At 43.6% G+C, this 27796-nt stretch overlaps 1 protein-coding gene across 1 annotated transcript in view; it reads left to right on the forward strand.

Moving 5' to 3' along the window:
* Positions 1 to 27796, forward strand: part of LOC135197829 (U3 small nucleolar RNA-associated protein 6 homolog) — a 277323-nt gene that overhangs the window by 154506 nt on the left and 95021 nt on the right. The window contains exon 10 of the mRNA XM_064224974.1: positions 12843 to 13013. Coding sequence (XP_064081044.1) covers positions 12843 to 13013 — 171 coding nt within the window. The remainder of the gene's footprint in view (positions 1 to 12842; positions 13014 to 27796) is intronic.

Genomic DNA, 27796 nt, shown 5'->3' on the forward strand with positions numbered 1-27796 from the left:
CGCTTTCGTCACCGCTACATTTGGCGCTCTAGCTAATGAATTATGGCTTAAACTTCCTTATCCTTGGTTAAGAAAGCAGAAATTGTGACCCTATGGAAAACTGGCAAGTCAATGTCAGCTATTGCAAGAGAGCTGGGAATCTCTAAAAGCACCGTCTCATTGTGGTGCAACCGCTCCAAGACAGGAGACCTTGATTCATCACTGAAGTGGAAGAAAGGCTCAGGGAGGCCACGAAAAACTACAAAAAGAACGGATAACATTTTAAAAAAGGATTGTTATGGAACATCCATCAATGCCAGCCAAAATTTTGAAGTCTCAAAACCCTGATCTGCTTAGGAACGTATCTGAACGGACTGTGCAACATCGATTGCAGAAAGACCTTGGTCTCCCATGTCGTGTTGCAGCAAAGAAGCCACTCCTCACTAAGCCTATGAAAAAAAAAAGGATAGCTTTTTGCAGAAAATATTTGAAGTGGACTGAAAAGGATTGGGAAAGGGTAGTTTTTAGCGATGAATCTAACTTCCACATTATTCATAGCGCTGGCAAAAAAGTAAGGAGGCCCCAAGGATCTAACCGCTATGCATCAAAATACACAGTCAAGACTGTGAAACATCCAGCTTATGTGATGGTATGGGGATGTTTCAGCGGATATGGGGGTAGTGGGCGATTATATTTTCTCCCAGAGAGCACGACAATGAATGGAGAGATTTATGAAAATGTCTTAGAAAATGAATTAGTCCCTTACAAGGAACTTTTGGGCATGCGTGTATTTATGCAAGATGGAGCACCTTGCCACTGCTTTCACAAGGTCACAAACCTTCTTAAGGAATTTAATATTCAGAAATTGGACTGGCCAGGCAATTCACCAGATTTAAACCCAATTGAAAATTGCTGGGCATACATGAAACGGAAACTGAAGGCACTAGCAGATGAGAAAACGTCCCTCCCCAAATTGAAGGATGCCATCCGTAAATTTTGGTTTGAAGACATGGATGCACAATATTTCAAAGATTTAGCACATTCAATGCCAAGAAGGTTAAAAGCTGTACTCAAAAATAATGGAGAAATGTCTAAGTATTGAAAAAATATAAGTGAACTAAAATTTTCCCTTTTATTTTTCTTTTTTTATATCATTGCTATGATCTGTTTACAAATGTAGTGGGCGTTCGTTTTTTTTTTGCGCCGACTGTGTATATAATATATATATAATATATATATATAAATAATAATTATATAATATGATATATATATTATATATAATATATAATATATATATATAATATATATATATAGATATATATATATATATATAATATATATAATATATATATATATATATATATATATATATATATATATATCTATATATATATATATATATATAATAAGATATATCATATATATATATATATATATATACCATATTATATATATATATTATATATATAGATGATATATATATATGATATATATATATATATATATATATATATATAATATATATATATATATATATAATATATATATATTTATATATATATATATTATATATATATATATATATATATATATATATATATATATATTATATATATATATATATAAATACACAGTAGTACCTCGAGATACGAAATTAATCTGTTCCAAGGCGCCCTTCGTATCATGAGGTTTTCGTATCTTGGACCACATTTTACATGTAAAATGGCTAATCCGTTTCAAGCCCTCCATAAACACCCCAGTAAATTTCATAATAAATCTAAATTGACCTATAAACAATGAAATACTAAAATCTAAATTGACCTATAAACAATGAAATACTACAACAATTTGGACCATTCAATACCTAAATTAATAACAAAATGCAAAATAACCTGTAAATAAAGTGTACAATTAGTGTACATGGTATACAAGAAATACTGTACGTAAAATGTGGAAGCTTACCTTTCGAGTGAGGCTATCTCCGAAAGTGGCGGCAGAGGAGGAGGAGGACAAACGGCAGATGCGTACTTACGTACGTACACTTAACTTTATGAAACACATAAAAAAATTTAAGGAAAACTAAACTAAAATTTACGAAACAGATTAACAAAACTGTAACACTTAACTTTACAAAAAACTAAAATTAAAAATTTCTTTTTTTCTTTTTTTGATTTTTAACTTTTCTTTTTTTTTTTTTACTTTACGTAGTTTTTTTTTTTTTTTTATACAGAATTTCAACTTCATCACCACTTTCAACTTTCTGTTTTTATCACTTGGTTCTTCCTTTTTGCTTACAACTTCCTGTTTTTTATCGCTTGGTTCTTCCTTTTTGCTTACTCCAGCTAATGCTAAAGGCCTCTTTAAAAAATAACGATCTAAGGAAGATTGCTTCTGCCTACTTTTTACAATGTTCCTGAAACGATTCAGGCAAACGTCATCGAACTGCGCAAGCATACGACCTGTGTGAGCCTTTTCGGGGTGTCTTTTTTTCTATAAACGCGTAGTATTTTTTTTAAAAATACACATGACACAAACACCATCACAATGTCAACTCTGACTAGTAGATTCAGAATCAGTTGACGATCCCGAAACAAATACCATGTGCGTACTATAACGATGCTGGTACCGAGTGGCCGAGGCACGCCACCACGTACATAGATGTATGATGGGAGGGACGCTGGCCAATAGGAGAGAAGGATCTCATGGCCGCGACTAGTATCAGAACCAATGGGAGAGCAGGAGGATGGTGGCGAGTCTACTAAGTTGTCGGCGCGCGAGTTTCAAAATTGTTATCGGTGGTTCGGGCGAATCTCGGACTTTACAGAAACCTTTCGTATCTTGAAAACTTTTCGTATGTAGAGCTGTTAAATTTTTCATATTGGCTTTCGTATCTCGAGTTTTTCGTAAGTTGAGCCTTTCGTATCTCGAGGTGCCACTGTATACAGTGGACCCCCTGTATTCGCGGGGGATGCGTACCAGACCCCCCGTGAATAGTTAGAATCCGCGAATGTTTGGAACCCCCCTCTAAAAATGCTCATAAACTCCCTATCCTGAACATGCAAACACCAAAATATCCCTAAAAAGACCATCCTTCATCAAATATACATAAAATATCCTATTATGGTTCATATTAATCTTAGAAATATTATTAATACTGTTTTAAAGTAAATCTTACATTTTATGGTTATACATAAATACATAGTATGTACGTACTGCATGACTTAGTTATGTATGTGAAAATAATCCAGTCCCCCCATAAGTATTCAGTCATGCACGTTTTCTTTCATACTGTTACTATTTGAGATATCCATTTTCTTTTTACAAGGGAAACAATTTTATGTGAAATCACAAATACCAAATGTCTACTTAAAGTATTATCCTTCATCAAATATACCATTGAATTGGTATTATTAATATCATTTTAAAGTCATCTTAAACATTTTACCATTAGAAATATATACTAAACAGCCAATAGCAGAGAGAGAGAGAGAGAGAGAGAGAGAGAGAGAGAGAGAGAGAGAGAGAGAGAGAGAGAGAGAGAGAGAATAACTCCTTACGATTTCAATAGATTGAAATGAACGTCTGTAGGCAACTTTTTTCCCCTCCCATAAATACATATATTTCTCCAGAGAAGAGAGAGAGAGAGAGAGGACTGTGCAATTATGTTTGTCTGTCTATCAATTCTTTTGCTGAGAGCGAGTGAGATAATAGAAGGAAGAAATAGAACTTATGTAACATCCTGCATCAAATTTACCTTAAATTATTATCATATTACTGTATTAATCTTAGAGATTGTATTAATATAATTTCAAAGTAATCCTAAACATTAGTAGCCTTAAAGGTATATACTTACATACGTACTTATAACACTTGCAGCCAAGAGAGACAGAGTTACCACTATGACAATTATCTTGTGGAGAGAGAGAGAGAGAGAGAGAGAGAGAGAGAGAGAGAGAGAGAGAGAGAGAGAGAGAGAGAGAGAGAGTTGTCCTTACAGTATTTAAAAGAGAGAAATGGAATTATTATTGTATTTAAAATACATATGAATTTTGTACTTACAGTTATAGTATTATTATTATTGGAAAATATTAATGATAAACTTATTACATACATGTCCATGAAAATGATCTCATCTCAGTAAGAGAGAGAGAGAGAGAGAGAGAGAGAGAGAGAGAGAGAGAGAGAGAGAGAGAGAGAGAGAGAGAGAGAGATTACATAAAACCATTAAATTCGTTGACCATTGTATGGCATTGTTACTTTCCCAGCTCCAAGCGTCACTGGAGTTATGAGGTAGGGAAATTGATACAGAAAAAGACGAAGGGAAGAATTTTCATTTGAAATTAGTTATCGTATTATTACTACTTCTATTATTATTATTATTTGAAAATAAAATAAACATGTGCTTCTACCATAAAAATTCTCTCATCTCAGTAAGAAAGAGGAGTTATCCTTACAAGTGAAATGGAAAGGTAATTTTCTTCTCTTTAAAATACTACCATTATGAATTTTGTAATTACAGTTTTATTTTATTATTATTATTATTATTATTATTATTATTATTATTATTATTATTATTATTAAATAACTGAAATTATCAATAAACATTTTACATACTAGTACCATAAAAATTCTTTCATCTCGGTAAAAGAGAGAGAGAGAGAGAGAGAGAGAGAGAGAGCGAGAGGAGGGGAGAGAGAGGGAGAGGAGAGAGTGAGAGAGAGAGAGAGAGGTGGGGGGGAGAATTTCATGAGCACTTGATGGCAACACAACAGCTCTTCCCCCTCCTGTCACAGAACTTGATATATCTGACAGTTTTAGTACCTGGAATTAGAGAAAGAAGACTGGGATTTCCTTCATTCTTCCATAATTTTTTTAAATTTATAAGCTAAAATCTTACTAATTCACTATGGTATTTTCTTTAATGAATTGATATTATGCTGTATAAATTAATATTAATATTTGAAAATAATAAATCATTTATTTATCATACAAAACATACATCTTTGTAGGAGAGAGAGAGAGAGAGGAGAGAGAGAAATGACAGGAGAGAGGAAGAGGAGAGAGCGAGAGAGGAGAAGAGGAGAGAGAAGAGAATGATTATTTTTATTATGTGATATCATTTCAACTTATTAAACTTACTAATACAGTATTAATCAAAATTAATATTTGAAAATTAGTAAATCATCTTTGTATTATAAATATGTATTTAGTCATGAAAATAAACATCAAAATACACTAATTAGCAATTATTTTCGTCGGAAAATACAAAGAGAGAGAGATAGAGATAGAGAGAATATTATTTTTATTATGTGATATCATTTAAACTTATTAAACTTACTAATACAGTATTAATCAAAATTAATATTTGAAAATTAGTAAATTATTTTTGTATCATAAAAATGTATTTAGTCATGAAAATAAACATCAAAATACACTAATTAGTGATTATTTGTTTTCATCGGAAAATTCCGCGAATGGGCGAGTCCATCCGCGAATAATTTCTAGATAGGTTCCAAAGAAAAATCCGCGAATGTGTGAGTCCGCGAATCCGGATAACGCGAATAAGGGTTAGGGGGACCACTGTATATATATATATATATATATATATATATATATATATATATATATATATATATATATATATATATATATATAATATATATATATATATATATATATATATATATATATATATATATATATATATATATATACTCAACTCCAATACTTAGCAAGATGACTGTAAAGTCCCTGTAAATACATTTACTACTGGCACGTAGTGCGGCAGAAAACTCACACTGTAAACTCTCTGTCATTTGCAGTTCGGCGGAAAACTCGACGCCGATAATGGATTTGGCAATATATTTCGTAAACGCGGAAACCTCAATGCGAGTATGGGTTTGTGAATAAAAAAAGAAAGAATCTGGCCACAAATTTCACAGAAAACTCAATGTGAAAAATCATGAGGTAGCAAATGATTTTTGTTAACGCGGAAAACTCAATGCAAATATGGCTTTGTGAATAAAAAGGAATATGGCCACAAATCCACGGAAAACTCAATGTGAAAAGTCGTGTGGTAGCAAATGGATTTCATAAGCATGGAAAACTCAGCATGAATATGGCTTTGTGAATAAAAAAGGAAAGAATCTGGCCACAAATTTCACGGAAAACTCAATGTGAAAAGTCGTGAGGTAGCAAATACATTTCGTAAACACGGAAAAATCAATGCGAATATGGCTTTGTGAATAAAAAGAACGAATCTGGCTGCAAATTTCACATAGAACTCAACTCTAAAAGTCATGAGGTAGCAAATTAACGTGGAAAACTCAACGCAAATACAGCTTTGTGAATAACAAGAAAGAATCTGGTCATGAATTCCATGGAAAACTCAACTTGAAAAGTTGTGAAGTAGCAAATAAATGTCGTAAATGTGGAAAACTAAATGCGAATACAGCTTTGTGAATAAAACGAAAAAGAAGGGATCTGGCCACGAATCCACAGAAAACTCAACGTGAAAAAACGTGGTCCATGCAGTTGATAAAGTAAAATATATTTTTGGGGTCCTTTTTTTTTATTATCGTCTTGAGAACGAAGACGAAATGGGGATAAAAATTATTTTTCCTTTTTTTTTTTTCCAATGCAAATCCCTGGTATATCTTACCCTTTCAGCCTAGCTATGCTCAGAATTGGTATTTTAAGCCCTTGCACGTATACATTAAAGGGAAGAGAAAGAACCAGAATAAAAATCACTCACTGCTGTACAATCTACCGCCTTCGCACAATTCTTTAAGATATACCCCCTTTCACTCTACCTGTTATCTCGCAAACCTAAGACCTTCCAATTCTGCCAGTTTAAATCCCTGGAGAATTAGACCTGCACACGGGTCGACTGGACAGAAGGGGTAAATCACACAAGAATTTCAAGGCCACGGTAGAGAGAGTTAGTGTAAGGGTACCATGTGCCCTTTAAAAAAGCAATAAGTATTTGCCCTTATTATTCCTCTCTCCACAAAAAATAAAAACGCTTACCGTTGATTTTCCTTATTCTGATGTTAAGAATATACGCTAACACTTCTGTTCTTTTGTTCATAAACGGCAATGGATAGGGCTCGAGTAGACATGTGGCCAGGGATTTAATTCTACCCTATTTAAACCTGCGAGAGAGAGAGAGAGAGAGAGAGAGAGAGAGAGAGAGAGAGAGAGAGAGAGAGAGAGAGAGAGAACATAAAAAAAGAAAAAATAACTAAATATCTTTACAACGCGCAAGTTGCAATTTAAGCTTGCAATTCACAAAATATGGCACTTATTTTTACTCCCTGAATACCTCTATGCTTTATGCAATGGCACATAAAATGAAGCTAAGGTTAAAATTTCTCTCTCTAGTCTATTGGCATACACGTGGTCTATCTTCTTATCGCTATAAAGGCAGTCAGATTTTATACCCCTAACTAGAGTACCTAGTTCTACACAGATAACTAGAAAATAAAATTTACCTTTTTCCTGTCGTGGAGAATTGGGAAATCAGATTCGTTACTTTCGTGATACCAGTTTTAATGATCACTACACTATTGGAAATAAAAATTCCTTTTCACACAAGACTAGCATAAGGTCGCCATTTTGTTCTGAACTGCTCATTCACTCTTGGAAAATGTAATCTAACACTAAAAAAAAGGCCATGAATGGAGCGACGAGAGATCACAACCAAAAAAGAGAAAAATAAAAAACTGTGGCAGAAGGCCGATATTACTGAAAAAGGAGGAATTTACAAAAAAGCCGGACTTAAGTTTTAAATGCACTATATTTACATTAATTTACATAGGTCCAGAGTGTTGCTGCTGTCCTTGGAGGAGTGCTTCTCCACAGGGAGAGCACCCCAGTAGACCTGTGAACAGATCATCACCGGGGGTTGGTGATTGCTCGCAGCCCACTCTGTCCATTGGTTTGGCCAACAGACTGAGCAGGAGCGTCAGATCTTCCTCACCTGTCCCTTCAACCTCCTCAGGATACACCGGGAGGAGGAAGGCGACTATGGGAACTGTGGAGAGTGCGGTCCTCATGGTTCGGCCACGAGAGCATATGTGCCTGGCACGGTCTTAGGATCCAAGAGATCTTATGCTCAAGTGGTTCAATGAGATCCTAGAGGCTCTTCTTTCTGAAAGAAGAGGGTTGAGGGAGGGACTCGCCCCAGAAGGACTTGACAGTTATTCTCCTCAGGACGCAGTCACTCCCCGAGATCCAGAGGTCTTTTGCAGAGTTCATTACACTGATTCGTCAGCACAATGACCTCAGGGGAAGGATCGAAGGTTGCTCCCTCTGACTGCCCTTCACAGTTAGTCATTCTGGGGTCCTAAGAATGAACCCAGAACGTCTGTGGGGTTACCTTGGTCTTCCTTGTCCGAGGGCATGTTGTACCGTTGTACCAAGTGAACAATCTTGTCTCAGGATAAGAGTTCGCGCAGGGCCGACAGATCGGACAAGTTACTCCCATCCTCTACCTCGTCACCGGCACTTCTACTTGTCTTCGGAGAACCCACTGCTGACTAAGCAGGTTGATCTGGAGTTAGTATGCCTGACTCCTGGCTTGCCTCTGCAGCATCTCCTATCGGAGAACCTTTGGTTCACGCAGCAAGAGGCAACGGCATTGGAGGCTACCACTATGGCAGCCCTCCAGGCCGTCTCCTGGCTGGATCTGTGGTCCCTCACAGTATCCAAGGTCGCGGCTTCTTCGGGATCGATAGTTCTTGGAGAAGACTTGTTCTTCAGGAGACTCTGTCAGTCTGGCGGTAGAGCAATTTCCTACCTGGCCCAGCAGACTGCCAACTTGAGAGTTCTCAGGAGGAGGGACGCTGTCCTAACTCATAAAACCAGGGTGGCTGGTCCAGAGTCGGCATTGGGTCTTAGAAATGGACTTGCTGGGTTCCTCCTTTCTCTTCCCAAGAGAGATGGTGGACGCTGCGGTGGACAAGCGGAGAGCTGAGGACAGCTACCGTCTTGTCCACCAGGCAGTTGCCAAGACATCCGGGCTGTCTCGAGCAACTGCGGCTAGGCCTCAGAGCCAAGCTAGCTCTTCCTCTGCCCCCAAGGCTGTCTCTTCGTCGAAAAGGGCGCGAGGTAAGACCTAGCCTTCCTGCTTCGCTTCGAGAGGGGAACAACAGCCCTCCTCTCAGCCTTCTTTCTCTTGCGGGAAGGGAGGTAAGCAAAAGAGGAAGAAGGGGAAACGCTAGGGATGGCGTTCCCCCTCAGCTGCTGCCATCAGTGGGGAGTTGCCTGGCGAGCCATTGGGCAATATGGCAGCGCTACTGAGCCGAGACCTGGGTCATAAATGTCCTTTGGGAGAGATATCTTCTGCCCTTTGAGTCGAGGCCACACCTCACCGATCATCCGGTCCATCTCCAAACATACGTTCCTGGTTCTGCCAAGGATCTGGCACTGAAGATGGAAGTGCTAACGATGCTGTCCAAAAGAGGTGTGGAAATTGTCCGAGATCCTTCACCAGGGTTCTACAGCCGCCTTATACTGGTGGAGAAGGACTGGGGACTGGAAACCGGTGAGAGATCTCTCTCTTGAACCGATTTGTTTGCCAGATTCAGTTCATGATGGAGACGGCACGCTCCGTGTTCACCTCCATCAGGGAGAATGATTTCATGCTTTCGATGGACCTGAAGGATGCGTATTTTCAGATACCCATCCATCAGTCCTCCAGGAAGTACCTTCGCTTTATCCTCAAAGGGATGGGTGTTCCGTTTCAGGGCACTTTGCTTTGCACTCTCAACTGCCCCACAGGTGTTCAAGCAAGTGTTCACTCTGGTCTTGGCTTGGGCCCACTCAGTCAGGATATGTCTTTTGAGGTATCTCGACGATTGGTTAGTCCTGAAAAGCTCTCTCTCACAGTTGCTACGGGACAGGGATTGTCTCCTCAAATTTTGTAGCGATCTGGGGATTGTGATGAATTTCGAGAAGTTGGATCTCGTTCCCAAGCAGAGGATAAAGTAACTGGGCATGCCTGATCGACATGGTAGGAGCACAAGTCTTCCCCGCAGACTCAGGATCAGCAAGTTCAAGAAGGCAGCTCAGCTGTTTTTGTCTCGACAGGAACAGCCAGCTTGGCCTTGGCCGGTCGTGATCGGTCACCTGTCGTCTCTAGAGCAGTTAGTCCCTCACTGGCATCTTGACCTGCGGTCTCTGCAATGGAGACTAGAGTGTTGGTCACAGGCTCGAGATCCTCAATCCTTCCTCATCCCTCACACGGAGGAAGTGAGGAAGAATTCAGCCTGTTGGCTAGACAACAGGAACCTCTTAATAGGAGTGGAGTTACACACTCCCCTTCTGGACATGCTTCTGTTTTCAGACGCATCGAACGAGGGTTGCGGCGCACACCTGGAGGAATTGCTGACTGCAAGTGTGTGGGATCGACTCAACAAGCACCAGCACCTTCACAGCAACGTCCTGGAACTCAAGGCGGTGTTTTTAGCCCTCCAAGAGTTTCGGCACCTCGTTTTGGGACACTCTGTGGTGTTGATAAGCGACAACACCACAGTAGTGGCATATGTCAACAAACAAGGGGCCCTAGTGTCCCTCCCATTGCATCAGTTGACAGTGCCAGTGCACGAGTGGGCTGCGGCTCACTCACTAGAGCTGTCAGCCAGATACATTCCAGGCAAGAGGAATTTAGTGACAGACAAGCTTAGCTGCCAGAATCAGGTGATTGGGACAGAATGGTCTCTTCACCCAGACATGGCGGAAAGTCTGTTCGACCTGGGGGGGCGCCCAGTAGTGGACCTGTTCTCCATCCAGCACAACAGAGAACTTCCGGTTTTCTTCTCCGTCATGCCGTACCCATGGGCAGCTGCAGAGGACGCGTTCCAACATCTGTGGGACAACCTCGAAGTTTACGCCTTGCCCCTGTTCTGTCTATTTGCAAATTGATCAGCAGAGTGCTGGTCATCAGCAATCTTCGGATGATTCTGGTGGCTCCCAAATGGCCTCAGTCCATTTGGTATCCCGATCTGTTGGATCTTCTCTTCGAGGCACCGTGAGAAATTCCCCCGTGGCACAACTTTCTGTGTCAACCCCACATAGAACGGTACCACTTGGCAGTACAGTCCCTGTGTCTTCACGGCTGGCGGTTATCCACCATCTCTTGCGAGAGAGAGGGTTTTCTTGCCGAGCAGCAACAGAGATGGCAGGATACCTCAGACAGTCCTCTGCAGCAGGGTACCAGGGAAAGTGGTCCATCTTCTGCAGTTGGTGTTGTGGACGGCGTCTCTCTCCGCTCAGAGCAACTCTTCAACAGATCGCGGATTTCCTAGTCTTTCTTCACTGAGAGAAGCTCCTCTCTGTCTCTGCAGTAAGGGCTACAGGTCTGCCTTGGTATTCTACATGAAAATGCGCGCATTTTCATATATAAAACTTTATGTAACGGCTAATTTTAAATGGTGCAAACGTTTCGACAATTGCACGAAAAAATTTGATTTTTTTTTCGGAAGAGTTACCGCGCGGACGTAAGGAAAAAATTTTTTTTTTCATAAATTCACCATAAATCGAAATATTGTGCTAGAGACTTCCAATTTGTTGCAAAATTAAGGTAAATGATTGAATATTACTAGAATATAAGAATTTTAGCTTACAATTGCGTTTTTCGACCATTTCGGTAGAGTCAAAGTTGACCGAAGGTTGAAATTTTTGCACTTATCGTATTTATATGAAAATGTTTCAAAACTGATAAAAGCTACAACCATGGGTTGTTTTTAGTTATATTGTGCATGAAATTGCGCACATTTCCATATATAAAACTTTATGTGTAACGGCAAATTTAAAATGGTGCAAACATTAGGACAATCGCACGAAAAAATTTATCATAAGAGTTACCGGGCGGACGTAAGGAAAAAGTTTTTTCATAAATTGACTATAAATCGAAATATTGGGCTAGAGACATCCAATTTGTTGCAAATGAAGGCAAATGATTGAATATTACTAGAATATAATTTTTAGCTTACAATTGCGTTTTTCGACCATTTCGGTAGAGTCAACGTTGACCGAAGGTTGAAATTTTTGCACTTATCGTTATTTATATGAAAATATTTCAAAACTGATAAAAGCTACAATCATGAGTATTTTATTGTTGTATTCTACATGAAATTGTGCACATTTTCATGTAACGGATAATTTAAAACGGTGCAAAAATTATGTCAAAGTGACGAAATAATTTTTGAGATGTGTCACTGATACTTTTTAGTGCGATAAGAAAGAAATTCGCGCTTGCGCGCCTGCGTAACGATTGTAAACAAAACAACGCCTTGATCTGTGAACTCTCAGCATCCCCCAAGGCGCGTGATTCAAAAGTTTTCGGCTGGTAGGCCTATAAGTATTTTCTGCGAATTTAAAAAAAAGCTTTTTTGAGTCGACGTATAATACGTTCAATCGGCATACGGGAGACATTTTGACTTGACGTTTAATACGTCCAATCGGCGTAAGAGGGTTAAGTCTCAACAGCTGTGATAGTGGTGATATAATTTACTTTTTAATGAGCCATATAAGTTGTGCATTTTCTGTCAGACAGATTATCAATAAATAGGAATACATATGCAGATCTGTTTTTTTCAAATCAGCATAGGACTTGCTGGCATTTAACATCCTGTTAATGGTATAGTAAAACTAAAATTAATGGTATTATTTCTGTTTTGTGTATTTGCTCACTTTTACAAGACTCTGACGGATGTTTTTTTAGATACATTGTATCAATGAATAACTTTTTTGTCTTAAGGGTTTTTTTGTTAATGCTATGGTGTGTTGGAAATATTTATGAATAATGTTCTAAATTTTATTATCAGTATTTACTTAAACCATTTTCTCTTTTTTTCTAGCAATCAAGAAAGTCAGGGTAGCATATGAGTTTTACCGTATGAAACCACCAATATGTGGTCGAATCTTTGCTTTAATGGTTAAAGGTGAATTGACAAAGAAATGTGCAAAACTCGGCCATGCCCGAAAAGTATTTAAAGAGGCTTCACGTTTCCTGGGAAAGACTCATCCTGGTAATTATGTTATTGGATATCTTTACAGTTTTTAAGTCTTAAAAGACTGAATGACACTGCATTAGCATCAGCTGGGAGCCATTATTACAAGTAGTTTCACAGTCGTCCATTTACAAGATAAAAGACAACAGTCTGGTGCTATGCAAGTGGCCATCAGTCTTTTATAATGCACACTATATACGTAGTGATATTCACTTTAATTTTCTGTCTTGGTGCTATGTAAATGGCCATTAGTCTTGTATTATGTATTTATTATACTTAATATTCACATGAATTTTATAACTTTTGTTGAGCAGTAAAGGCATTCCAAAAATGGGATAAAAGCTAATAATTTGAGCTGATTTTTAAAAGATCAAGTCATAGTGGAATAAAAGCTGATAGTTAGAGGTAGTTTTTAAAATGTCACTGTGTAAGAATTTTCTTAGTTGATGCTACTTCAGGGTGATGCTATTCATGGGTTGGAATGAATTTTGAATGCTAGCCATGAACATGGAAATGCCCAGAACAAGGAGGAGAGGTAGACCAAAACTGAGGTGGAGAGACACAGTTAACAGGGGTATGTGAGTGAGGTAATGATGCATGATCGCAGAAGATGGAGAAGACTAATAAGAAACAACGGCACCATGTAAACATGGGAAAAGCTGAAGATAAAGAAATATGATGGCAGATATATTAAAGGAAACAGCTTTTATGCAAGTAACTTGCCAAGTAATTACATAGCCATTAGTTTCATTTATTTGCAGCAGTTTAGATTAGAATTTTTGCGGTAGTAGCACCAATATTGTGTAGGTGACACCAGTCTTGCCTCCTAGCGGGGCGGTTAGGAACGACACAGTAGACTAGTTTATTCCGTTTCTGTGACTCCTGGTGTTAACATCTGGTGTCGGCAGCAGTTGTTCATTTTTTGCTGGTTATTACCGGACTTTACTATCCAAACCGAAAGTCGAGTACCTTCATCCAAAAGCTTCAGGGTGAGTTTTTCTTAATTCTCTTGTTTGTTACTTGAGTAGTACATCAGTAGTTTGCTTTTATAGAAAAATTGCAGTTAATTGATTAACTACTCTTTGCCAGCATCAGACTATAATGTAAATATTGGTTTATCGAACTGGTGTTTACATTTGTTACAGACCTGATATTGTTCAATAATACTGTTTCAGTAGCGAACTTACAATCTTTTGATTAACTCATCTTTACGATGAGTAATGTAACAACGTAAAGTATTGCTGAGTTGATAGACAAGTAGCATAATATAAGCATTGCATTTGCTACCATCATTTCTGGGCCTAACCTGTGTCGTCCCGTCAAATGTTCCTATTGCACTCATTTCTAAGGTATAAATATTGCTAAATATACCAGAGATAAAAGCTATATGGTTATGCCAGAGTTTCCTGGCTCGCTCACCCTTAATTAAGGGTGTCGGTATGGAAACTGGGGCGTGTGAAACCACTATCAGAGGTCCCCTGCCAATTAGTCTCTTCCTTTCTCAATATCCCCCTTTCTACAGAGGAGCCGTTCGAGGCCATCTACCACCCGCTACTGGTACTACTAGCTTCCTGTCCGCCATTCCTTTAATAGCACTGTTTACGTCTAGACGTGTGTGTGCGTTTTTGAGAATTCTTCCCTTTTTTTTTGAAGCAACGATGTCTGAGCGTCAGGAATCCATTGGATCTAAGTTGAGTACTGCAATTAATAAATTTCCACTTTTTAGGGTAGTGATGTTGATTATAAGTATGTAAGGCGTTGTTATTTAGCGGGAGCCTGCATGACGCCGCTCCCGAGGCAGCCATTTCGTGCATCGCTACCCGCGAATTTTCATATTTATGATGATGTTCAATTGGTCTTCTATACTAATTGTAGTCGCCTTATCTGGGTAGATTAGCAGTTACTCAGAATTTAAGAGCATATTTATTCCTATCCTGACGTTATATGATAGTTTTCTGAACGCGAGAGTCATACTAGCCTTTCCACTCGAGCCGCATGGTCTCGGAAGGTAGCCTAGATCTGGGATTCCTATTATCCTTCCCCTTCGGCTGTCTTCCCAACTGATTCGTTGGTTGGGCGGCGTAGCCACCCCTCCATTTTTCCCATATGTTAGTCTCATAAATAAGAGACTACCTCACCAGGTTGAATTTCAATTGAAGGGTATTATCGGCACTTGTCGTGACCTACACATGATGGTCCATGAGCCACCCTAGCCTACCTGGCCAATCGCAATTACAAAGTCCAATTAGGCGGGTTAGGCTAGCTGCTCAGAGCCTCCCTGGCTGACCTGTCCAGATCGTTCCGATTTTGCGAAGGTTAAGCCAGCCGCTCGAGAGGACTCATCCCTTTCTCCCCTACCCTTTCCCTGTCCCCTCTTGCATCAGGACTATTTGTATTACATTTATTATCATTGATACTGCATTGATTTGTTGTTTTTGCGTGTTTTGCATGTTTCAGTTGGCCTATAGGCCTTCTGTCCCTGTTATCGGTTGGCTCACGACTTCTCGGGGGGTTGTCCCACCTGGACGGTTGTTGTGACCAACGGATCGCGAGTGGGCCACCCCTAGCTGTCCTCCCTCCCCCTGAACCCACCTCGGTGGGGTGATGCGGCTCGCCTTACGCTACCCCATGTAGCTGACCCGAGCCTTTTACACATTGGGGGTGGGAGGGTACGGGTACAGTCAGGAGATTGGTTCACCGCGCCACGCTCAGTGTGGATGGTACGGGAGGTGCCCACCCTGGCGAGCCTTGGTTGGCCACTTGGCTCGTCGGGACGGTATATGCCACATGTCACCGCGTTCTCGCATTCCCTATCCGCAGTTCTCTATCCCCACACCTATCCTCTCGCCCCGGCGGGACCGGGATCCCGACTAAGAGTTTGTAACTGTTATAATTATAATAGCTACGATTCCTTATGTGATCAGATTCAGGCCTAGGTTCGCCTATTTTCCCTGATCCGATCCCACGAAGTCGGACCCGGAAGTAGAAGGATATCATGGAGGAAGGAGGGACTGCGCATGGAATGGACGATAACGGACAGAGCAATTATACACACATGTTTGAGATTATAGTAGTTTTAATTACGTTAAGCGTAATTTAAGCTTAATTTAAGCATGCTTCGGGTACGCTTACTACGACGGGCATATCTACCCCACCGGGTATTCAGACCCGAAGCACCATGTTCTTAATCCCTAGCTCCTCTTCCGGGTTCCAACCTTCTTGTTTCTACCTCTGTCCCGCACACCGGTGGGGACGGACAGTAGGCTAAGAGAAACGATCCTAGCTTACTAGGAATTGCTTCTCCGGCACCAGCAGAGTCAGGCCAGGTTCATCCTTCCCCTGCAAAGTTTGTATCAAGCCTAATCCTTTAGATTCATGACAAGAACGAATAACTAGGGCCTGGAGCTAGTGGTATGCAAGAATTGATAAATTCTTAGTAGTAGACACGCATTCCGCCGGAGTCGACAGTAGAGATGAGAGACGTGCCCCGCCGGATACATCTCCGGCGGGTCTTTATAGTGATACTCATGTATCAATTAAGTTACAGATGGTACGCTGCCTGGAGACGGCATGCACGGCCATGCTTCAAGAGCCGTGCGGGCATGTGGTTTGCCGCTTGCATGCCAGGTGTGCGGTCCTTGTGGACTCCTTGCTGGTATGGCACCCGGAGGGGTGCGAGGTCTGTTATGCATTAGTGAGAGACCTCACTACTGAGTCGGTGCGTTCCATTCTCCTAATGATACAATGAGAAATATAATGAATAAAATTCATATGGATACATACTAGACTAAGTAATTTAGTATCTAGGGTAGATCGTGATGTAGCTATCTCTTACAGACACCGCAAGCTGTCAAGGATTCGATGTTGGCAACCCTCAAGGTCTGGGTCGGAGGATTTGGCAGGAACGTCAAGTCCAAGCAGCCCTACATGCTGTCTGAGGAGCTGGCCTCTCTTATATACCCTAATGCCAAGAGGTCGGCAGCTGTAGTGGCGAACTTGGCGGCCCCTATCATTGCCAGGATCCGAAAGGAGACCCAGGCCCTGCCGGAGGACCCGGAGGGTTTTAGCCAAGAAGTTCTTGGAGAGGTGGCAGCCATGAACTTGGACCGGGAGCCCATGGTTGTCGACAGCCAGGGCGAAGGTAAGGATGCAGGAGGTGAGGCAGGTAGTACACGGGCTTCAGTCCTGTCCTTTAGCCCGTCGCAGTCTTCTTCTACTTCTTCCTTCCAGGGATGCACCGGTAAGCCCAAGACTGTTAGGGACAAGTCGGGCTCGGTGATCCCTAAAGCCAAGCCCACTAGGGACATTATGACAGCTATTAAGAAGTCCCTACCAAAGGCTAAGCCTAAGTCAAACCTCGCCAGCACATCATCGGCTCCCAAACCGGTGGTGGACTTGGCAAAAGCTACTCCCCTGCAACAGGGGTCGAGAGCAAGAGGTCCTAAAGCCAGACCCCAGGAACCTGGCTTCGACCCGGCGGTTTTCTCCACCATGCTGATGCAGCAAATGGGGGACCTGGTGCAAACCAAGTTCCAGGAGATTTCATCTCAACTGGCCTCTAGCCTCGAGACGTCGGGACAGTCTATTCAGTCCCTGACTGAAAGGCTAAGGAATCAGGAGTCCTTGATGGCGGGGCTCCAGGAAAACTTGATGGCAGGACAGCTCCAGCCTGTGCATGCACAGCAACCCCTGGCAATGCCAGACTTGTCGAAGCTACCGCCTTTCAAGAATAACAACCCTTGGAGGCCAGCAGCATACACCCCGTTCTCAGAGGGTATGCTGACGATCGAAGGATATGGAACCCGGCCAGTAGAGGATTTTGAATTCTACCCGCCGGGTCTCCAGTTTCCCTTCCAGGGCTATGCCCGACTGACGGAGGAGGCTCTAATAAGAGAGGATAAGGTTCCGAAGGAAACAATCTTCCCTAGGGACCAGGCCCAATTAGCCTGGGTCCGGACCTTAACAGAATGGGAATATGTCAACACAAAGTTGACACCCCATAAGAGCCCCTTCACAATGTTCGTGGTTAGTGACAACACTCCTACCCCGTGCATCTCAAAAGTGGCCGAGCTGACACTGCAAGCAGCCACGGAGGCAGAACCAATGCCACAACTCCGGGAGACAGACTTGCCTTCCCTTCTGCTCCCTGGAGGCAGGGAATGTTGGGTAGATGCTCCAGCAACCTTTTCAGTGGGTAAGCTCAGTCCAGACTGCGCAACCACACAGTTCAGCGAACGCCTACCTAGGCTTCCAGAAGCCATGGTAAAGGCTGAGTATGAGGCGAGGTGCAGGCTGAGCAGGTCCCTCAATTTCGCCACCATGACAGAAATGACTTCCCTGGTATACGCGGATGAACCGCTCTTCAAAATCCTAACAAAGTTATTTCTTCACACCATACAGTGCGATCTATACGATTTTGCGGTGGCTAGGAGGAACTGCAGGAAGCACGTCTTGGCAGATGCTTCCATCAGGCACGAGCCAAATAGGCTCATCAAATCCTCGATCTGGGGCCCAAAACTGTTCCCGGAGACCATCATAAACGAGGTCCTCGGGGAAGCAGCCAGAGTCAACCAGAGTTTAAAAATACGCTGGGGACTCATCACCAAGAGGAAGTTTGAATCCTCCGGAACACATCATAGGGGTAAGAAGAGGGTAAGGAAGTTCCAACCCTTCCACACCAACCAACCTCAATCTGTGGTACAGGCTGTCCCGGTAACCCAGCTGAACCAACCCCCTACCTCGAAAGCCCAACCCCAACAGCAATTCGTGCTACTGAGCCAACCCCCTCAGCAACCCCAGAGCTCGGCCACCTTTACTGCCTCCCCAGCTTTCAACGCTACCTTTGAAACCCAAGGGGTGTTTCAAGGGTACAACAGGTTTGCCAGAGGTAGCCGAGCCAGAGGAGCTTTCCGGCACAGGGCCGGCGGAAGAGCCTCCACCCGAGGCAGAGGCTTCCGGGGAAACCGGGGAAGTTGGCCATCTGCTAGCCAGTGAGACTCCCCAGGTAGGAGGGAGGCTGTACCTCTTCTGGAACCGTTGGAGGTTCAGCAATTAGGCCCACAGTATTGTATCAAAAGGTCTGGGATGGAGTTGAAAAGAAGGGCCTCCTCCATCAACCAGCTTTTACCAAAAGCCAACGGCAGACTTAATAGAGTATACGCAAGACCTTCCTCAAAAGAAGGCAGTGATAGAAGTCAGACACTTGAAATTTCAAGGGCGCTTGTTCAGCGTTCCAAAGAAAGACTCAAACAAGCCAAGAATAATCCTAGACTTAGTCCCATCTAAACTCATACATTCATTGCGACAAGTTCTGTATGCTAACCGTCTCGCAGGTGCGGACCTTACTTCCCCGTGGGGCCGTCACCACCTCTATAGATCTTACAGATGCCTACTATCATGTCCCGGTAGCAAGACACTTCTGGCCCTTCCTAGGCTTCAGACTAGGCAAACGGGCCTATGCTTTCAAAGTGATGCCATTCGGGCTCAAAATAGCGCCCAGAATATTCACAAAAATAGCGGAGACAGTAGTGCAGGAATTAAGATCTCAAGGGGTAATGCTAGTAGCCTACCTAGACGATTGGCTGATCTGGGCCACAGACGCCGAAGAATGCCGCAAAGCAACGGACAAAGTGATAAGTTTTCTGGAATACTTGGGATTCCAGATAAACAGAAACAAATCCCGGCTGACTCCGGCACCACGCTTTCAGTGGTTAGGAATACAATGAAACCTGAATGCGTACCAATTTTCAATCCCGCTGGTGAAGCGCAGGGAGATAGCGAAGGCGACAAGACAGTTCCTCAAAGGCAAACAGACATCTCGGCGGAACCAAGAAAGAATCTTAGGTTCACTCCAATTTGCGTTGGTAACGGACGTTCTATTAAAAGCCAAACTAAATTATATAAACCGGGTCTGGCGGACCAGAACCAACATGAAATCTTGGGACAAAGTTTTCCGGATTCCGCTGATATTACGAAAGAGACTCCGTCCCTGGACAGAAGTCAAGAACCTGGCGCTTGTGAGCTACTCACCTGGCAGGAGTAAGGAACGTGGTGGTAGACGCACTGTCAAGGACAACTCCGCTGGAATCGGAATGGTCCTTAGACGAAAAATCATTCAATTGGATCTGCCATCAGGTGCCAGGGCTTCAAGTAGACCTTTTTGCCACAGAATCCAACCACAAGCTGCGATGTTATGTGGCCCCCAATCTGGACCCTCTGGCTTATGCCACAGATGCTATGGCAATAGATTGGAACATTTGGAAGAGGATTTATCTATTTCCTCCAATGAATCTACTATTGAAAGTCCTGAACAAACTCAGATCTTTCAAAGGGTGGATTGCGCTAGTAGCTCCCAACTGGCCCAAGAGCAATTGGTTCCCGCTACTGGTGGAGTTGGGACTCCGGCCCCGGCGGATCCCCAACCCAAGACTGACGCAGTTAGTACAAACGAGGACTGTGTCCGCTTCCTCAGGGATTCAGAATGCCCTAACTTTATGGACTTCATGAAGTTTGCGGCGCAGAAGGATGCTAATATTGATCCCCTAAACACCCTATTCCTGGAATCAGACAAACGAGAGTCTACACTGCGTCAATATGATTCAGCAGTTAAGAAGCTAGCCACCTTTCTAAAAGACTCAAAGGTTCAGACGATGACTACGAATCTGGCAGTTACCTTTTTTAGAACCCTATTCGAAAAAGGCCTAGCAGCTAGTACTATTACTACAACCAAATCTGCCTTAAAGAAAATATTCCAATTTGGATTTAATATTAATCTGACAGATTCGTATTTCTCATCTATCCCCAGAGCTTGTGCTAGACTAAGACCAGTGAATAGACCTCAGACGGTCTCCTGGTTTTTAAATGATGTTCTTAAACTAGCTTCAGACACTGTCAACGAATCATGTCCTTATATAACCCTTCTCAGGAAAACATTATTCCTAGTAAGTCTGGCCTCAGGAGCCAGAATATCTGAGCTGTCAGCCCTTTCTAGAGAACCAAATCACATTGATTTCCTCCCATCTGGAGAAGTTCTGATTTTACCAGATCGCAAATTCTTGGCTAAGAACGAGGATCCACAAAATAGGTGGTCCCCATGGAAGATTGTCCGACTTCCACAGGATCTATCTCTATGTCCAGTAAACACGCTGAGATCCTACCTAAACAGAACTTCCAAAAAGTCTTTAGGCCCTTTATTTATTAGAGAGAATGGTGGAACCATCTCCCTAAAAGCAATCAGACAACAAATTCTGTATTTTATCAAACAAGCCAATCCGGAATCAATTCCGCATGTGCATGATATCAGAGCAGTAGCTACCTCAGTTAATTACTTTCATCACATGAATTTCGATGATCCTAAAAAATATAAAGGCTGGAAATCACCGACAGTATTTAAACGCCACTACTTAAAATCCTTAGAGGCCCTTAAATACCCGGCAGTGGCAGCAGGGAACGTGGTTTCCCCTGACGCAGCCTAGCCATGGTAAAATAACTAGTCTTAATAGCCTATACCTCTCTTTAGTTCTTTCTCTCCTACCTGCCTCGCTAGCATTCTTATCCTTTACCTTGGTTGTTTACCTGGATTGTACAATTGACCTTGGTTTTCACTTGGATCGCACATTGGATCTACTCCTGTATTGTACATACTGATATTGCCTGTATTTATAAATATCCTGTAATTGGGTGTTGGATTTAATCTGAACTTACCAGAATTTTTATTGTATAATTTTATATTTGTTTTTCTGGGCTCAGCTCGTGTCGCTGCGCGAAATATCCTTTAATCTATTATTTCTAGGGTAAATGTACTAACACATACCAGAGAATAAATAAAATAAAGAAAAAGGTCAGTATAACTGACTCGCTCACCCTCCAGGAGGGTGTCGGTATGAACACTAGGCGAGTGAGACCACTACCACGAGCCAAATGCCAATAGAAATCTCCCACTACAAAATCCCTCCAAGAGGGGAGCCGACCCACAGAGTGAGCAGCTCGTACTACTACTACTCCATCCCATGCTGCCGACTGCTGCGCCTCTGGTGGCCATCCTTTCAAGTTAGCACACACGAGCGGTTGTGATATTTTTCTCTCTGTGTTTTTTGTGCCCTTTCATTGGATTTTCTATTATGGAGCGTGCAGCTATCGCAGCAGCTAAGTTAAGTACTCAGTATTTACGGTTAGTTGGTTTTTTCCGGCCCTGAGACAGTATTTGCGTTTTTAGGTATAAATACGACCTCGGGGTCGGAAGCATGGCAGCATGGTTCTGCCTCGTGATGGGTTCGTTCTTGGTCTCCCATACCTAGAACATCCCCTTATTTATCTTCGCTCTTTATGATTATCCGCTTTGGGTACGGTCTACTCAGGTTTGTCATGCATGCATGTATTTTACCTTACGTAGGCTTCTTCTATCCAGACCCTAGTCCAGGTTCTTAGTATCGGCCTCTGACTAGCTTTGAGTGGTAGACTTGCCTTCGGGTTAGTCGTACACTCCTGGATTTTTTCTCCTGCTATATTGTTTTCTTTCTTTCATTTATTTAATTATATAACTGTATATTTTATTATTGTTAGGTTAGTTAGGCGTCTGGCTTAGCCTAGGTCCTGGCTCTTTGAGCCTATACTACCGCTCATCAGTTCGGTTGCTTCCCTATAGCATCTCTCTGATCAGTTGGTTCGGCCCAGTGGGCTTATTTGCCTCCGCTTTTCAGTTCAGTATGCTTCCCGATAGCATCTCCCTGATCAGTGGTTGTCCTAGGCTTAGTTGTCGTATTTGGTCTTACCGCCTCGTGGTCACTTCGTGATCACGGGCCAGCCAGACGCCTGTCCAGTCATTCTTCCCCCCCTCCCGCTCTTCCATAGAGTCGGGCGGGGGCGGGTCGGTCTGCCCATGCTCGCTCCTCATACCCGAGCCTGCCTCCCTCTCTCCCCTCAGGCGGAGGGGCTAGGGAGTCGGGACAGACCAGACTGGTCTCGACCTCTCCGGCTTCTCGGTCCGGCCGGTTGGTACGGAGTGGGGGGTACTGGCCTTGCCCACCCTCCGCGCTACCTTGTCGCTCCGGGCTAGCTTGAGCCTGTATGTCTTCTCGCTCTTTCCCATCTTACTAGGGCTCCTTCCTGATCGGAGTCCTGGTATCCAGCGGAAAGTTGTTAGTCCACCCAGTAGGGTGGACCGGAGCATACAGTGGGTCTCTACTAACCTTACCGTTTTGCTGAGTTACTACACTCCGCTACGCACTGGACTTTGTCCGGTTGCTTGTGTGTTAGGTTTAAGTTATCTTTAATTTTATCTTAAGAACCTTAAAACCATCCACCTCCCTTACATATCTTACCGGAATCTCTCGGGATTATAGCCTATTCAGGCGATGCAGGGAGGGGTTATGCACAAATTTTTTCCGAGCTCCGGCATGCATCGGAGCTCTTCTGTCCTTTAGACTGTAAGTGATGTTTTTTAAGATACTCATGTGTCTCCCCACTTACAGGCCACCAACTGTGAGCATCCGGGATGTTCCGCCACACTTCAGGACCCTTGTGGACACGAAGTTTGCCGGTCCCATGCTCCATGCGCGACTCCGCTCGGGGACATCCAGGTCTGGTACCATGAGACGTGTACCATATGTTACGATCTGGTGAGCCAGCTTTTGGAAGGGTAAGTTTTACATCTCCAGTAGCTGCTCCGCTTCTTTTTTAGCGCTTAAGTTTTCATCATATTAACTTAAGGCAATTAATTTAATTTAAGTTATACTTTAAGTTTTAGTTTTAAGTGATTCTTAAATCTAAACTACGCCCTCTCTTCCAGGCTCCGGCGGTAAGAGATACCGCACTGGCTACCCTGCGGGCCTGGGTCGGCGGTTTTGGGAAAAACGCCGCCAAGGGACAGCCCTACATCCTAGAGAAGCGGTTGGCATTACTAATCTTCCCCGGAGGCAAGGCGACAGGATACGTCGACCCGATAGAAGCGGATCCGACTATCGCCTTCATCCAACAACAGCTGGCCACCTCATTAACTGATCAGGACCAGGATATCTCTACGGATGTCGCGACCCTAGATATTAATGTTGAACCTATGGTAGGTATAGACGACCTGTTGGTCGAGGTAGGTACGGTGGACACCCAAGGGTCACCCTTGGGCGTAACTGTTTCTTCTACTCCTGCAACCTCTCCATCCTTCCAAGGCTTTACGGGTGACGAAATATATTCTCCTCCTGGTGCTTCGGTTAGACCTAAGGTCAAGTCTAAGGTGATGACTTTGACTAAGACGTCGTCGTCGTCTAAGAAGACGACTTCGGCTTCATCCTCCTCCCGTAAGTCTCCGGCTGGGAATCCCGGAGCATCCAGGTCTAAAGCTTCTAGCTCCGGCTCTAAGTCCTCGAGGAGTAAATCCTCCAGAGAGAGATCTCGCACTCCGGCAGAATCACCAGTTCCGCTACCTTTGGTTCCGATTCAGAGCCTCCCCTCCACCTCCGCAGCAGCTCCGGCTTTGGACTCCAATGCTGGCCTGTTGCAACAGGTGGGGGACCTGGTTGGGTCCTTAAAGAGTAGCATGGAGCAAATGATCTCTCGTCTGTCGGACAGGATTACTTCCCAGGACTCCATTATAGCCGGGCTGAGAGAAGCTCCTCTAGCCTCTCCTCCACTGTCCAACACGAGTGGATCCCAACTTCCTCCGTATGACTCACTACCTCAGTTCTCTATGAACAATCCGTGGAGAGTAGCGTCATACGCCCCCTTCCAAGACGGTCTCATCTCTATACCGGAATTTGGGACTCGAAGAATAGAGGACTTCGAGTTCTTCCCGGAAGACCTCCAGCCTCCGTTCATAGGCTACGCAAGGCTTACGCCGTCGGCTATGGTGCGGGACGATAAGGTACCTAAGGAGACAGTCCTCTACTCACGAGACCAGGCTCAGAGAGAATGGCTCAGGTGTTTAGAGGACATGGATTGTTCTAACACCAAGATACAACCATTTAAGAGTCCCTTTACCATTTTTACAATGGATGAGAGTACCCCGCTCCCGTTCCTAACCAAGATCGCGAGGTCGACCATCCCAGCGGCCCAGAAGGGGGAACCTATACCGCAGTTGAAGGAAGCGGATCCCACTTCTCCGTTGCTCCCCTCAGTTGGAGAATTGTGGGAAGACTTGCCGAATACATTCTCAGCTGGCAAACTCAAACCGGACTGTGCTATGGAGCAGTTTGGTGAAAAGCTACCCAGGCTCCCAGATAGCCTTATTCAGGCTGAGTTTGATGCAAAATCGCGTCTAGCCAGATCCATCAATTCTATGGCTATGTCTGAGGTAGCTACCATGGCTTATGGATCAGAACCGATTTTTAAGCTCATGACCAAAGCCCTGACTCAAACGGTACAGTCAGATATGTTTGAGTTTGCCACTGCTCGGACGAATTGTAGGAAGCATGTCCTACAAGAGGCAACCATTCGGCATGAACCGAATAGGTTACTCTCGTCTAGCATCTGGGGAGCAGATCTCTTCCCAGAAGCTATGGTTAAGGAGGTCCAATCAGAGGCTACCAGGTTAAACCAGAGCCTTAAGGATCGTTGGGGCCTTTCGGCTAAGAGGAGGCAAGACCTGACTCCTAAAGGTAAGGGACAAAGAAACCCAGGCGTTTCCAACCTTACCAGAAGAAGCAACTACGCTTTCCTCAACAAGTTCCAACAGTACCGTTAGTGCAGACAGCCCAACCCTCCACTTCTAAAGGTCAATCACAGCCAATTTATGTGATATCCCCTCAGCCTCAGCCCTCCACCTCTTACGCCATCTCTCCAGCTTACAATCAAGCCTTCGAGAGTCAAGCTTCTCAGAAGTATGACCGCTCGGGTAAGGGAGGTAGAGGTAAGCGTTCCTTTCGTGGGAGAGGATCGGGAGGCCCCTTTAACAGGGGAAAGCACTTCAGAGGAGGCCGAGGCAGTTACCAGAACCAATGAAGAACTTCAGGTAGGGGGGAGGCTGTTTCACTTTCGCCACCGGTGGAACTTCAGCCAATGGGCTCAGAGCATAGTGTCAAAAGGTCTGGGTTGGAGCTGGTTGACGAACCCACCTCCATCCAGACCTTTCCGTCAACTTCCTTCCAAGGAATGACAGAGTACGCAGACGATCTCCTTCAAAAAGGAGCTATAGCGAGAGTCAAGAGATTAAAATTTCAAGGTCGCTTGTTCAGCGTGCCAAAGAAAGGCTCACAAAAAAGAAGGGTAATCTTAGACTTGTCCCGCTTAAACTTAGCCATCCGCTGCGACAAGTTCAAGATGCTCACGATCTCACAGGTGCGGACCCTACTTCCCCGTGGGGCCGTCACCACCTCTATCGATCTTACAGACGCTTACTATCATATCCCTATTGCAAGACACTTCCGTCCGTATCTGGGTTTCAAGATAGGAGACCAGACATTCTCCTTCAAGGTAGTTCCATTCGGACTCAACGTGGCACCCAGAGTGTTCACGAAGCTAGCGGAAGTGGTAGTGCAACAACTCAGATCGCAAGGGATCATGGTAGTAGCGTATCTCGACGATTGGTTGATCTGGGCCCCATCAGTCGAGGAATGCAACAGAGCTACTCTGAAAGTGATTCAGTTCCTGGAATATCTAGGCTTCAAAATAAACAGGACCAAATCAAGACTCACTCCAGAGTCAAACTTTCAGTGGCGGGGCATTCAATGGAATCTATCATCCCACACTCTGTCGATTCCATCAACCAAAAGGAAAGAAATAGCAAAGTCAGTCAAGCAATTTCTAAGTCACAAACTAGCGTCAAGGAGAGCCCAGGAAAGGATCCTGGGTTCTCTCCAGTTTGCATCAGTGACAAACGTCTTAATGAAAGCCAAACTGAAAGACCTAACCAGAATCTGGCGCTCGCGAGCAAACGTCAGGTCCAGGGACAAACTATCCTCAGTGCCTCTGATTCTAAAGAATCGACTTCGGCCATGGGCGAGAGTCAAGAATTTATCAATGTCAGTACCCCTTCAGTTCCCTCCACCAGGGGTCACCATCCACACAGACGCGTCCTTAAGCGGCTGGGGAGGGTATTCCCAGGTCAAAAAGGTTCAAGGGACTTGGTCACCTCAGTTCCGTCAGTTCCATATAACGTACTGGAGGCAATGGCAGTGTTCTTGACTCTAAAAAGGTTACGCCCACCCAAGTACTCCCACATAAAGCTAGTCCTGGACAGCGCAGTGGTAGTACATTGTATAAACAGAGGAGGCTCCAAGTCACGTCATCTAAATCATGTCATGATAGCCATCTTCTCCCTGGCAGACAAGTTCAGTTGGCATCTTTCCTCCACTCACATAGCTGGAGTAAGAAACGTCATAGCAGACGCCCTATCCCGATCAGTACCCCTAGAGTCGGAATGGTCACTGGACAACAGTTCGTTCCAATGGATCCTTCAAAGAGTCCCAGGGCTACAGGTGGACCTCTTCGCATCACAAGCGAACCACAAACTACCGTGTTATGTAGCCCCCAACCTGGACCCTCTGGCCTATGCCACGGACGCCCTGGCTCTAGACTGGAACAACTGGGAGAAGATTTACGTCTTCCCTCCAGTGAATCTCCTCATGAAAGTATTGAACAAACTCAGGACTTTCAAGGGTCAAGTGGCTCTAGTAGCCCCAGACTGGCCGAAGAGCAACTGGTATCCTCTAATTTTGGAGCTGGGCCTTCGTCCTCTTCAGATTCCCAGTCCCAAGCTCTCCCAGTCAGTACAAATGAAGACTGTGTTCGCTTCCTCAGGGATTCTCAAAACCCTAACTTTATGGATTTCATGAAGTTTGCGGCAAAAAAGAGATGCGAATATTGACCCTCAG

The sequence above is a fragment of the Macrobrachium nipponense genome, chromosome 21 (assembly GCF_015104395.2).
Source record: "Macrobrachium nipponense isolate FS-2020 chromosome 21, ASM1510439v2, whole genome shotgun sequence".
Classification (NCBI taxonomy): domain Eukaryota; kingdom Metazoa; phylum Arthropoda; class Malacostraca; order Decapoda; family Palaemonidae; genus Macrobrachium; species Macrobrachium nipponense.